Raw genomic sequence first — 11941 nt, 5'->3', positions numbered from 1 at the left:
TAAAAAAAAAAAAACTTGTAGGTCCCATGATATTATTATATCTGCAGGTAGCTACACTAGTTTTCCTGCAATATTACTTTTACATTTTCCATAAAATATTATGGGGTTTGTATTTGTCATTTAACATGATACAACAAAGTTTCCTACACACACAACATTTTGTGGGGCTCATACTTTTTGAAAAAAAAAGAAAAAGAAAAAATTACGACACGCAAAACAAATCTCTATAATATTATACAATCACTTTTTTTACAATATAACTCTTATAAAATCTAAATATTATATATTATTTGGATAAGTACGTGAATTAACTGACGCAAGATTATTTCAGCTTAACTAATGATTTTGAATTTGAGTTTTAAATACACAACTAAATTAAAAATTTAATAGGAAGAATTTTTAATTAATTAATTGATAAACCGGTAAAGAAATTTTAAAAATAAAATTTATATATTTGATAATTAAGAAAACTAATGAGGGATTTTTGAAGTTTTTTTATAATATAATGGGTTATGTTTATCTCATTTTACTTGAGATAAATAACTTTTTTACACACACACATAAAGATTGGGTTCCACCACTCTTTTTTTTTCTCTTTTTTTATCTGTAGGTTCCACTTGTAATTTTATTTCTACAATATGAGGTAACTATTTTTCTACAACAAAACAAAAATATTTCCCTAATATAATACACATTTATTTATGATAAATTTGTCTGAATTTAGTTACTTAATTTTTGACAAACTAGAATAAATTTAGCATATAAAAACCGGAAAATGCTCAAATATGATTATATTAATTTTTTTTTGGATACATTTATATGAAAATTTGTTCATATAAAAATAGGGAAAAACTAATATTATGTAACATGATATAAAATTTTTTACCTACTCTCACATTGGTTTCCGCACTAGCATTTTTTATTTTTTGTATTTATTATATGTATGAGACCCACATGCATATTTGTTTGAGTAGGAAAAATTGGTTAGGTTATGTTACATGATAGTAACTTTACCCATAAAAATATCATATGTTCATAATGATATTTATCAGAGTGGCGTGTCTGCAACTTGGTCATATTCCATATCCATTCGAAGGAGAAAATGCAAGACGATGGGTTTGATCAGCACTAGTGTTATATTATCATCACTCCCATTCAGTTCACGATCCTCCACTCTCAAATTCTGTTGTTATAATTCCAAATTGAAATTCCAATTTGGCATTGGCATTGGCATTCTCACTCTCAGGTGCTTCTCTTCTCTACGAACCAAACACCAAAACTGCAACCCCAAATCCAACTCTGCCCCTTGGCTCGTCAAATGGCCCTCTTCTATCGAATCACCAAACCCTAAACTCCCCACCCACGACGACGAAGACTTGTTTGACCCTGTTCCTGCTCCCACTCACTATTTCCACGACGATAAAGGGCGCAATGCTATTGAGAGAGTCGTTCTTCGATTGCGCAATTTAGGTTTAGCTTCCGACGATGAGGAACCAACCCGAGATGTTTTTTTACGGCGAGAATGGGTTCGGCCTGATGCAACTTTGGCTCAAGAGGATATGGCTTTGCCATGGGAGAAGGAGGAGAGGGAGGATGAGGTGATTGAAGACAAGGGGTTGAGGAAGAAGAAGAAGAAGAAGAAGGTAAAGGCGCAAACTTTGGCGGAGCTAACACTTGGGGAAGAGGAACTAAGTCGATTGCGAACTTTGGGTATGCAAATTAGGGAGAAAGTTAATATTCCCAAAGCTGGGCTTACGCAGGCTGTGATTGACAAGATTCATCATGAGTGGAGCAAGAATGAGGTTGTGAAGCTCAAATTTCATGAGATTCTTGCTCGGGATATGAAGCTGGCTCATCAGATTTTCGAGGTTTCTTTCTTCCTTTTTTCATTTCCTTTCACTTTATCTGATATCGTGTGAGTAATTATAACTTTCAGGGTATGCTTCTTGTTTTGGTTCATTTATGTCCATGTTTGTACTGTTGATATTTTAACATTTTGTGTTGAAGAGCTTGTGGACTGAAATGTTGTAGCATTGTGCAGCGTCGAACAAGAGGATTGGTTATATGGAAGTCAGGAAGTTTTATGTGGGTGTACCGTAGTGGGAATTATGAAGGGCCAACATACAGCAGTCTAAGGAATGAAAAGAAAGGTGATGATCACCATTTTGTCCCAGATGTCTCTGCTGACAGTAACGCAATGCCCTCATTGCTGGAAAAGAGTGAGCCAGTATTGAGGAATCATGAACATCCTGAGAACATGACAGTGGAGGAAGCAGAGTTTAACAGGCTGCTTGATGGTTTAGGTCCTCGTTTTGGTGAATGGTGGGGCACAGGAATACTTCCTGTTGATGCTGATTTACTTCCCCCTGTGGTTCCTGGTTACAAAACACCTCTTAGGCTTCTTCCTACCGGAATGCGTCCGGGGATGACTGATGATGAGTTGACGAGTATGCGGAAACTTTCCAAATCTCTTCCTTGTCATTTTGCCTTAGGTAAAATTCACCTGCAAAACTATTTTGTTAAATTTAGTTTTCCTTTTACTGGTATAAATCTTGTGCTGACCTTGATAAAGGTAGGAATAGAAATCTTCAAGGTCTGGCATGTGCCATTCTTGAGCTTTGGGAGAAAAGCTTAGTTGCAAAGATTGCTGTCAAGCGTGGTCTCGTGAATACAAACAATGAACTAATGGCTGGGGAGCTGAAGGTTTGTTATCTGTAATTTTCTATTTGGTGCTATTTGCTTGTGCTATTGAGTGTGTAAAGCCCAATGCATCACATTCTGGACAAAGTACTGAATCTTGAATTAAAAATGCAAAATAGGACGCAGAGCTGATAAAATTAAAAGGGTGGATGAGTGAACAAGGTTATTCAAATTGATAGTGCTCTTAATATCTCCAAGGCCTCTCAAGTCTTTGATACAATTATGGTGCATACAACATCTTGTATTTGTTATAACTTATAATTTAAGTGTCCTTTAAAGCTGTTGACCATGCTTTCCTTTAATAATACCCGAGAGTCACCAACCAAAGTTATAATTTCTTTGAGGATTTTATCTTTTTTGAGAAAATTAGTTGGTATTCATTTTCCTTTTAATTTAATCAGCTGGCAAATAATCGAAGATAAGAATAAGGAATTGATATTTGATTTACTCAAAGAACGAGTCTGTTTTCTCCATTTTTGCTCAAAACATCATTCACCAGATGGAGTCAATCCAATTTTGTTATCATACAAATAATATTATATTGAAGATACCGATCTGATTCTCTGCCTTGAATCTACGGAATTTGGGTAAAGCTAAATTTTATTTCCATAGTCACATGCATAATGTTGTTGCTAACTCATGGTATTATAACAAAAGAGGGCAAAAAAAATTAAAAATTGTAATTTAAATAAAAAATACGAAAATACAGTGATTTGCAAAGTATGTACAAAAGTATTTCAACTGGTTGTGCATCAAAACAGGCGCAACTGGTCCCCTAATGCACCTGTTTTCATGCGCGTCTTCCCTATGTGTTGCATATTTTGATGCGCGTCTTCAGCCATTTTCATTCATTTTGGGATACAGATGCCTACTTTCTGACAAGTTCAATAAATTTTACATAATCTCCTATCCATTGAAATAACGAGTCACGATTATTTGTTATTGATGGATAATGAGAAATAGGAATAGGAATTAAAAAACATCATTCATAGAAATAAAATGTGCCAAACGGGCACAACAAGGAAGCGTTTTTTTTTTTTTTTTTTAAGTGATCATACCCCATCTGGGATTTGCCATCGCGTAGATCTCGAAAAGTTACGTGGAATAAAAAAAAAAACTTGATTTGGACACCTGAGCCAAAAATTATGTCCTTCCAAAGTTTTAGGGTATTAGGGCAAAGTTTTAGGGTATTATGTGTGAGTTGCGCACTAATTTGGGTGCAATACATGGGAAGACGCGCACCAAAACAGGCGCAACAGGCATTGAGTTGCTTCTGTTTCTGTGCACTGGTCGCGCACAGAAATATGCACAACTCAGTGCTTGTTGAGCCTATTTTGATGCGCAACCAGTTGCACCCAATCCCGTGTGCAACTGGTTGCAATACTTTCGTATATAGTGGCCAAATCGCTACATTTTCGTATTTTTTTATTTAAAATACAATATTTAATTTATTTTTGCCAAGAAATGAGAGCAGTGCAGTAGTTCTGTTGATTTGAATATCAGAAAAGTCGTTTGCTTTTCTTTCATGGTGCAGAAATTAACAGGAGGTACCTTGCTGCTAAGGAATAAATATTACATTGTAATATATCGTGGGAAGGACTTTGTTCCAACTAGTGTGGCTGCTGTTTTAGTTGAAAGACAGGAATTGACAAAACAGGTGCAAGATATTGAGGAGAAGGTGCGCTGCAGAGCTGTTGATGTAACTCCACCAGGGGAAGATGAAAATGGACAAGCAGGATCGTTGGCTGAGTTCTATGAGGCTCAGGCACGCTGGGGAAGGGATATATCTACTGAAGAACGTGAGCAGATGGTGAAAGAGGCTGCTGAAGCCAAGAATGTTAAGCTTGTCAGAAAAATTGAACGTAAACTAGCTGTTGTAAGTATCTACTTATTTTATGAAGATTATATGCTTGAGAAAGCAGTTGTGCTTTATTGAGAGTACCGTGTTGGAATAAATCAGAAATAGTTTGCTTTCAAAGGGTCTTTATATTGTTGTAGTGTCATGAGAACTGTTGAGAGGTCATAATATTCTTTGGCTCTCATTTTGGTACAAGATCTTAAGTTGTTAAGAGTTATATGTTATATTGATCTGAACAGTGAAAATTGAGGTTTCCAAATACTGTAGGATACTATGCTTTAGGGGCTATTTTGTATTAGCTAAAACTTTGAAATTAGTAGGACTTTTCAATAGTTTGGTGCAGAAAAATCATCTTTAACAACCCCTGTGATTCATTCTATGAATTTAGGCTTGTTATCAAGGGCTTTTTGAATCTTAGAAATGTGGTATCTCCATTTTGTGCATAAAGCCTTAGAAAACTCAACATCTGATACAACTCTAAATGTGCATGAACAGGCCCAGGCCAAAAGGCTTAGAGCAGAAAATCTATTAGCTAAATTACAAGCATCCATGGTTCCAACTGGTCCTGATTATGACCAGGAAACAATCACAGATGAAGAACGTGCTAGGCTCCATGCGGTTGCTTTGGGAATGAAGGCTTACTTGCTACTTGGTGAGTAGTTGTCAGCTGTATGAAATTGCTATATTGCAATGATGCAAAACTAACATCTGTTTATGATATTCTGCAGGTATACGTGGTGTTTTTGGTGGTGTCATTGAGAATATGCATTTACATTGGAGACATCGAGAACTTGTTAAATTAATAACAAAACAAAAGAATCTTGCTTTTGTTGAAGACACAGCTAGGTTTCTGGAATTTGAGAGTGGTGGAATACTAGTGGCAATAGATAGAATTCCGAAAGGATTTTCTCTTATTTACTATCGTGGAAAGAATTATAGGCGGCCGATTACTCTGAGGCCTAGAAACCTTCTAACGAAGGCAAAGGCATTGAAACGTTCAATAGCCATGCAACAGCATGAGGTTCCAACTTTTTATATGACAATTTCAAATATATTTTTCTCTATTTGTATCTGTGATGTCTTATTTGATATGAGTTGTGCAGGCTCTGAGTCAGCATATAACTGAATTGGTGGAAAAAATAGAAGAAATGAAAAAAGAACTTGTAAGTTTTGACTATCATAATTCATTTAGTTGTATTTACCTAACATGAATTGGTTGCATACCTAGTAAATTGTTACTTCCTAATCATCCTTTGAATGGAAGCTCCCACACCATGTAACTTGGGTTTTGCAATTTTTTTTTCTGGATTAGAGAATCTTGAATCAATCTTAGCAATTGAAACCTTTCTGCCTTCTATGCTGAGACTGACTGACAGAGATTATGTTAAGTGTTATTTTCTTGAGCTTGGGGATTTTTTTAAATACCGACATCTGATTTTACTGTCAGCAAAGCTCTAACCCTAGAGTTGTGGGAATAGTTTAGAATCTTTTTCCAAAACTGACAGGTTTTCGTCCACATGATTTTTTATTTTTAAATTAAAATCACTGTTGAACCCAATATATTATAGCCACACGTCTATGATTTAACATTTCAATTTTGCATGTGATATGCCTGGTCTCATTGTTAAAATTTTCTTTATTTTTTAGGGTAAATTTATTGATGCCAAATCATCCATGCATGCATTGACATACCATGTCATTCTTTTAGGCTTTAAGAGCTGTTAAAATATCATCTGTTACCGGGTCTTGTATAGTTGTTCAACGTAAGTGGGGCCGGTCATTTGCTGAAATAATCAAATAGCTCCAAAATTTGTTTTGGAATGATTTATATCTTAATTTATTTTATGCTCAGTCCTCACCTCCTCTTTCTCCAATTGTTAGCATTCAAATCTTCCTAGAATTTCAGTGTGCTCATGTAAGTGTGATGGTTATATCTACTCTTGACTATATCAACTAGTCTTAACGTAGTCTCTTCAAATTATCCATAGGGTTTGTCTCAAGATTTGGAGCCTCAAGATAGGTGGAGCATAGAGGACCGCAATCAAACTGACCATCTATCAGAATTCACCCAAGTAAGATACGCCTCATGTCTCCTTGTTCTATTTTCATTTTAATCCTTGGTAAGTTTCATTTTAATATCAAATACCTGCATATATTATTTCCTCGTAGTTGTTCGTCAGTTTCTTATAGAAGTTTTGGGTACCAGCTTTGGGATCTTAAATGGAAATGCCTGTGTTAATTATCTGCTGGTTGTTTATTTTGCAGAGTGAGGATGAAGACTCTGATGGCGAAGAAAACAGTGATTGGGATGATGACGATTCCAAATTTTCAAACTTAAAATGATGGGTTTCATGTGAAGGCAGGTTGACATATTTGAATTGAAGTTCCTGAATGACGTCTGCCATTGCCTGAAGCCAGCTAGGTATTAACTTTGCTATGGGATCATTTCTTCGTAAGTTCATAACTAACTAACTATGATTTTCATATACTGCATTTCTCAAAAGATTGATCTCATTTCTTTGGCCATACATCAGCTGTGATTCTTCTGCAGTTAATAAAATAGTTGATATAACAGGCTAGTTGCCGTATTGACTATTTTTTCAACATGTTTCGGGGATCAATTTTGGTCCTGAATTCACAACTTAATAAATTTTCTGGATCATATTTATTGTTAATTTTTATTTATGGCATTAAATGAAGTTTAAGTCTGATTGTGTTCTGTTTATTCGTAATTTTCCCTTCATGTAGGGTAATCAAGAGGCAGGTTTACAGCAGTTTGAATGGTTCTTCTTCTGCTTGCACATTCTTAGAGCTGAAAAATATACAGTCCGATTTAGCCAAAGTTCTGGAAAGATGTGCCTACAAAATCCATCACCAAATCAATGCCAGTTGAACTCTCACCGCCTTTCTGAGATAGTATATTTTCAGATATTGGTTAAATTTTGAGCATAAGGGACAAGCAATCTGCTTTCTTGTATATGTTATCCTGATATAATGCCTTTCCGAGATTTTTTGTTCTCTTATTCAATGGAATGGTATACCCAAAAATAAATAATATAATGCCTTTCCGAGATTTTTTGTTCTCTTATTCAATGGAATGGTATACCCAAAAATAAATATAAGGATGTAATTGGATATAAACAATTTTGGCTACGTCATCTGCATCAAACTCAATCAGCTGTCTTATTCATATAGCATTCGCACCCCATACTTTTGCAGTTTGAACGCCGCTTTCACTTCGGACTTCGTTACCATTTATTTTTTTTTGTCTACCGTTAACATTTTAATGGCATGTTATGATTATTATACAAAATAATTGATATAAATATGTAAGTGAAATTTGTAATTAACGATAATATATTGAATGTGAAAGAGGGTACAGCGTTTTGCAAACAGCATCCACCCAGCCCTCGATTCCAAGTAACCACCAGGTTCATTAATTCTTTTCGATAGGGGGTATGTAAAGCAGGCAAGTTGAAAGGCCTGTGATTTAAATGGTGCCAAATTCCAGAATAAATGATATTGTGGTCTATAATTTGTTACACATGAATTTTGCATCAGCTTCTACAACAAAACTTCATCGCAGTCAACCTGGTTGAACTAATCTCTGCCGAATTGGAAGGATTAAGATTGCCTGACTTTCATAGCGTGTTTATACGTATAGCATCATTGACGCAACATCTGTTGCAGCTGCAGCACTTGATTTCTTTGCTCTGGAGGCAGGAGATTTATCTGCTCCGGTGTGAGACTCATGACCTGCTGAAGCAATGCCTTCTCCATCTCTGGTGTCAACTGCATGTACGCAAGAATAGAATATCAATAGACTGCAGAATACAAACTAAATGCTAATTCACATTAATTACCGCAGGAGGCCGAAGAGGTTGATTGGCAGCGCCTACAGATGATGGTCCTGGAGGACCAGAAAGCTGGGTTAGGTTCTCTGAGGGACCAGACATCCAAGAAGACCCTCTATCAACTTGCATTGCATTTCCGGCTTGATTGCCAAAATCAGGCCCGATAGCCATATTCCCAACCTGACAAACATACATCACTTTGCACGTGAATAACCAATTACTATAAAGCACAGAATATTGCGCACGCGTTATCATGATTGATACTGTTCTCCAAGTCGTTTATTTAGATTTACTTTCTTCTAGTCAAATCACCAAAATCAACTTGGATTTAGGTCAAATGCGTATGCTGGTCAATTAAACAAAACTGGCTAAGTACCTCAATTATCAAATTCAAATGGAGCAACCATAAATTTGTCAGGAATAAATTTTGTTAGTTATGTGCACAAACAAAAAGAAGGTGAATCTGCAGTAGTGGTAAAAATGTTTCTTTTTAACTGAAAGATCACAGGTTCCACCCTCACTAGTCAAGGTTTAATGGGGAGTGTTTATGTGCACAAACAAGATTCTTATAAGTGGTGGGGGGAAAAAAGAAAAACAAAAAGAAATCTGAAAAATTTATAAAACGTTACCCTGAAGTGTAGAGAAACCTGATAACTCCAATTTTTTTTAACAATAGATTTATATTTTAAATTATCCGAGAAAACTAAGATAGAAAATATGAGCCTGTTTGATTTAAGAAAATGTTTTTCATTTCTATTTTTTGTTTTCACCAATAATTACAAAAATGCCACATTGTTTTCACTTTGTTTCTTGTTTTTAAAGATATTTTTTTCACCATTTCTTGTACAAATCTTTGAAACAGGAAACAAAGTGAAAACAAGTGGTATTTTTGTAATTATCATTGAAAACAAAAAATAGAAAACAGCACATTTCCTTAAACTAAACAGGCCCTAACTTTTTTCTGCTCTTTACCGTTAATAATTGTTTCAAGTATCGTCCAAAATATACTTTCCCTATAAAACAATGGTAAAAGCCTACATCCTAAACAGAAGACTTGACTTTACTGCAGATGTTAGGATTTAACTAGAATAAGGAGTCATAAATTCATAATGGTAACAAGAAAGTCTTATAATGCCAATAATGCAGGTGCTATAGAGCCTAATTATTCCTATCAGAATTCATGGTACCAGCACAGTCTCAGGTCAGGTGTAGCTTGGCATACCTGATAAGTAGACTGAGATGATTGTTGACTTGGAAGTGGTGTCTGTCCCTGTGGGAATGGGGATCCAACACTTGGAGGTTTTGTACCTGACTGAAAATTCCATCAATAACAAAATATTTTTACAATTCAACCTGCCACTAGATCATGAATTGTAAATTAACATATTAAGCTTACATGAAACATGGATTGTGGAAGATTGTGAGAAGCACCAGCATGTTGAAAACCTAAATTGGCACCCATTTGTGGGGGATACTGGGGATGGAAGTTTGGCACTGAAGGTGGTCTGAGCTGTGGTGGTAGTGGTGGTTGCAGAGGCATATGTGGAAATCCAGGTGCCTGCAATGGTTGCTGCAACTGACTGGAAGCAGTTGGCATTTGAGTTGGATGAAGTGACTGTGAAGATGAATGGAGAGAAGGTGGAGGTACGTTTGGAAGTTGTGATGACTGCGGAAGAGACACTGGAGCCATTTGTGGAGTCAAATGTCCTTTAGGCTGTTGTGGCATCTGCAAGGAATGTGCAGCCATGGGCTGAGATTGATGACTCATTGCAGGAACGGCAGCAGATGAAACTGGCACTGAAGGTTGGTGCTTCCTCAGAGGAATTTGGGTTTGAGATACACCAGCTTGATCCTGCGCACCAGCTTGTCCAGGCAATAATGGAGCAGGCTGAACGTTTGGTTGTGGTGTTGGCTGCACTGACTGCTGAGTGTTCTGCGACACCACTGGCTGAACTTTAGGAACCTAGAAGCAGACATTTTTCAACATTCAAATTTCTACGACCAATGGAAGGTTGTGAGAATGTCATCAAAATAAGGTAAAAAGCATACCGCTTGAGGTGATTGCACCATTCCAAGCATAATTTGTGCCTGATTAAAGAAAACAAAATGGACAAAAGTTTCAATTTTTTAAACAAATAAATAAGGGTAAGGTGCTTGAAGACCCTCAGATAAATATCGAGGTTGCTGAAAGATAAAATCAAATTAAAAGACACACACTACTATATTCATTAAATAATTCTGTACTAGTAGATTTGAAAAATCCTATTTCCAAAAATAAATAAGCATATTCTCATACACTTGCAGATATTAATGTTTAAGTAAGACAATAACTGGAATGATGCTTGGACAAACTATAGTATACATAAGCAAGACTACATACAAATATGAAATCTGATTGTTCCCTATATAATTCAAATTAGGTCCAAGAAATAGATACACATACACGAAACATCAAGGACTCCCTAAAAAAATCTCTCACGAGGTCTGCGCATAAATCAAATCTTCCTCACCTCGAAATCAAAGCCAATAGCTACACTGTTAAGGGCATCAACAAGTGAAACCTTGATAGTTTGAAATGATGCCCATTAATCACGAGTTAAGAGTAAGAACTGATTCTCTAAACCAGCTTATAAGAAAATTGAATGGAGCAGTTAGATAAGTGCGGTTATCCATACCTACTGATATTATATTTAGGGTTTTAACTTATGACAAAGCTACCAATTATGAAATTCAGCATTAGGGAAAAAATAGCTCCTCCAAATCTAATCACTAGAAAATAACTATATAATTGTAACTATCAAATAGGTTTATATGGTCATCAATGTAATTAACTGAAATTTAGAACGTGTATAAGCAAAATTCGAGGCACTGAGTTAAGCGCCGAAAAGTGGAGGAAGGAAAAAAATAAAAATAAAATAAAATTGAAAACCCTAGAAACCTGAAAAAGAGCTTTGGTTAACATCGGGTTCTGGATAAGGATCTGCCTGGCTTGCTGCTGGTTCTGTTCGATCAGATTCTGAGGGAGAAACAAACGAAATGGTTAGCAAGAGCTGCATGAACCGTGAGAAAGAGGTTGTAATGTACCTTCATCTGAGACATGATATCGTAGAGCTGACTCTTCGACATTCCGGCGATGTTCGCCGATAAACCCTCGCCGCCGATCTGTTTGCCGGCCATTGCTCGCCCAGAATGCTCCAAACTCAATTCTGCCAGATGTTAGTTATGTTGTGATGAAGATTGAAGGGGATCAATGTTTGCAAGCTTGTTTGGGCCTAGTGGGCTTCTCAATCATTTTTGGTCCGAATTCATTTGGGCTTCACTCATGAATATGGGCCTTAGTTGGTCTACCCTAAATACAAAGCTAAATAAATTCCTTCCAGCTTAACAGTTAACAATCACAGATAGTGAATGTGAATCCAATGGCGAAGCCTAACTTAAATTGTTGCAACTTTTCTTTCTATTCTCTTGTACGGTATTGTTAAACTCGACCACTTATCTATTCGATCGGTTGGTACTGAATTATTGGCTT

The 11941-nt window shown here is 36.2% G+C and overlaps 2 protein-coding genes across 4 annotated transcripts; one reads left to right on the top strand and one right to left on the bottom strand.

Annotated features, from left to right (window-relative positions):
* The first annotated feature begins 1103 nt into the window (after positions 1 to 1103).
* LOC133290868 (CRM-domain containing factor CFM3, chloroplastic/mitochondrial-like) lies at positions 1104 to 7559 on the top strand. 2 transcript variants are annotated; one of them, XM_061489010.1, is made up of 10 exons: positions 1104 to 1868; positions 2042 to 2492; positions 2573 to 2703; positions 4235 to 4576; positions 5054 to 5210; positions 5287 to 5579; positions 5662 to 5721; positions 6547 to 6630; positions 6824 to 6980; positions 7307 to 7559. In XM_061489010.1, the coding sequence occupies exons 1-9, from the start codon at positions 1113 to 1115 to the stop codon at positions 6899 to 6901; spliced, it is 2352 nt and encodes a 783-aa protein (XP_061344994.1). In that variant the 5' UTR covers positions 1104 to 1112; the 3' UTR covers positions 6902 to 6980; positions 7307 to 7559. The 2 variants fall into 2 exon arrangements, with proteins under 2 accessions (XP_061344994.1, XP_061344995.1); XM_061489011.1 differs by having other exon boundaries at positions 6824 to 7010.
* Positions 7560 to 7926: 367 nt separating this feature from the next.
* LOC133290867 (cleavage stimulating factor 64) lies at positions 7927 to 11616 on the bottom strand. 2 transcript variants are annotated; one of them, XM_061489008.1, is made up of 7 exons: positions 11497 to 11616; positions 11351 to 11428; positions 10462 to 10500; positions 9809 to 10375; positions 9635 to 9724; positions 8422 to 8592; positions 7927 to 8350 (listed from the first exon to the last, which is right to left on the bottom strand). In XM_061489008.1, exons 1-7 carry the CDS (start codon positions 11587 to 11589, stop codon positions 8225 to 8227), a joined length of 1164 nt encoding a protein of 387 aa, XP_061344992.1. In that variant the 5' UTR covers positions 11590 to 11616; the 3' UTR covers positions 7927 to 8224. The 2 variants fall into 2 exon arrangements, 1 of the variants encoding a protein (XP_061344992.1); XR_009748748.1 differs by having other exon boundaries at positions 8212 to 8350; positions 9635 to 9720.
* Between the last annotated feature and the right edge of the window lie 325 nt (positions 11617 to 11941).

This window comes from Gastrolobium bilobum, unplaced genomic scaffold (genome assembly GCF_033153095.1).
Source record: "Gastrolobium bilobum isolate Gb01-03AN ecotype WA unplaced genomic scaffold, APGP_CSIRO_Gbil_v1 utg966, whole genome shotgun sequence".
Taxonomy (NCBI): Eukaryota; Viridiplantae; Streptophyta; class Magnoliopsida; order Fabales; family Fabaceae; genus Gastrolobium; species Gastrolobium bilobum.
Note: the sequence above shows the minus strand (reverse complement) of the source record. Positions and strands in the feature narration are given on the sequence as shown.

Coding starts and splice junctions, on each gene's coding strand:
- LOC133290868 (XM_061489010.1), top strand. CDS start 1,113: ATGGGTTTGATCAGCACTAGTGTTATATTATCATCACTCCCATTCAGT. Junction 2,493..2,572: donor TCCTTGTCATTTTGCCTTAG/GTAAAATTCACC, acceptor ACCTTGATAAAG/GTAGGAATAGAAATCTTCAA. Junction 6,631..6,823: donor ATCTATCAGAATTCACCCAA/GTAAGATACGCC, acceptor TTTATTTTGCAG/AGTGAGGATGAAGACTCTGA.
- LOC133290867 (XM_061489008.1), bottom strand. CDS start 11,589: ATGGCCGGCAAACAGATCGGCGGCGAGGGTTTATCGGCGAACATCGCC. Junction 10,501..11,350: donor TAACCAAAGCTCTTTTTCAG/GTTTCTAGGGTT, acceptor TTCTTTAATCAG/GCACAAATTATGCTTGGAAT. Junction 9,725..9,808: donor TTCCACAATCCATGTTTCAT/GTAAGCTTAATA, acceptor TGGAATTTTCAG/TCAGGTACAAAACCTCCAAG.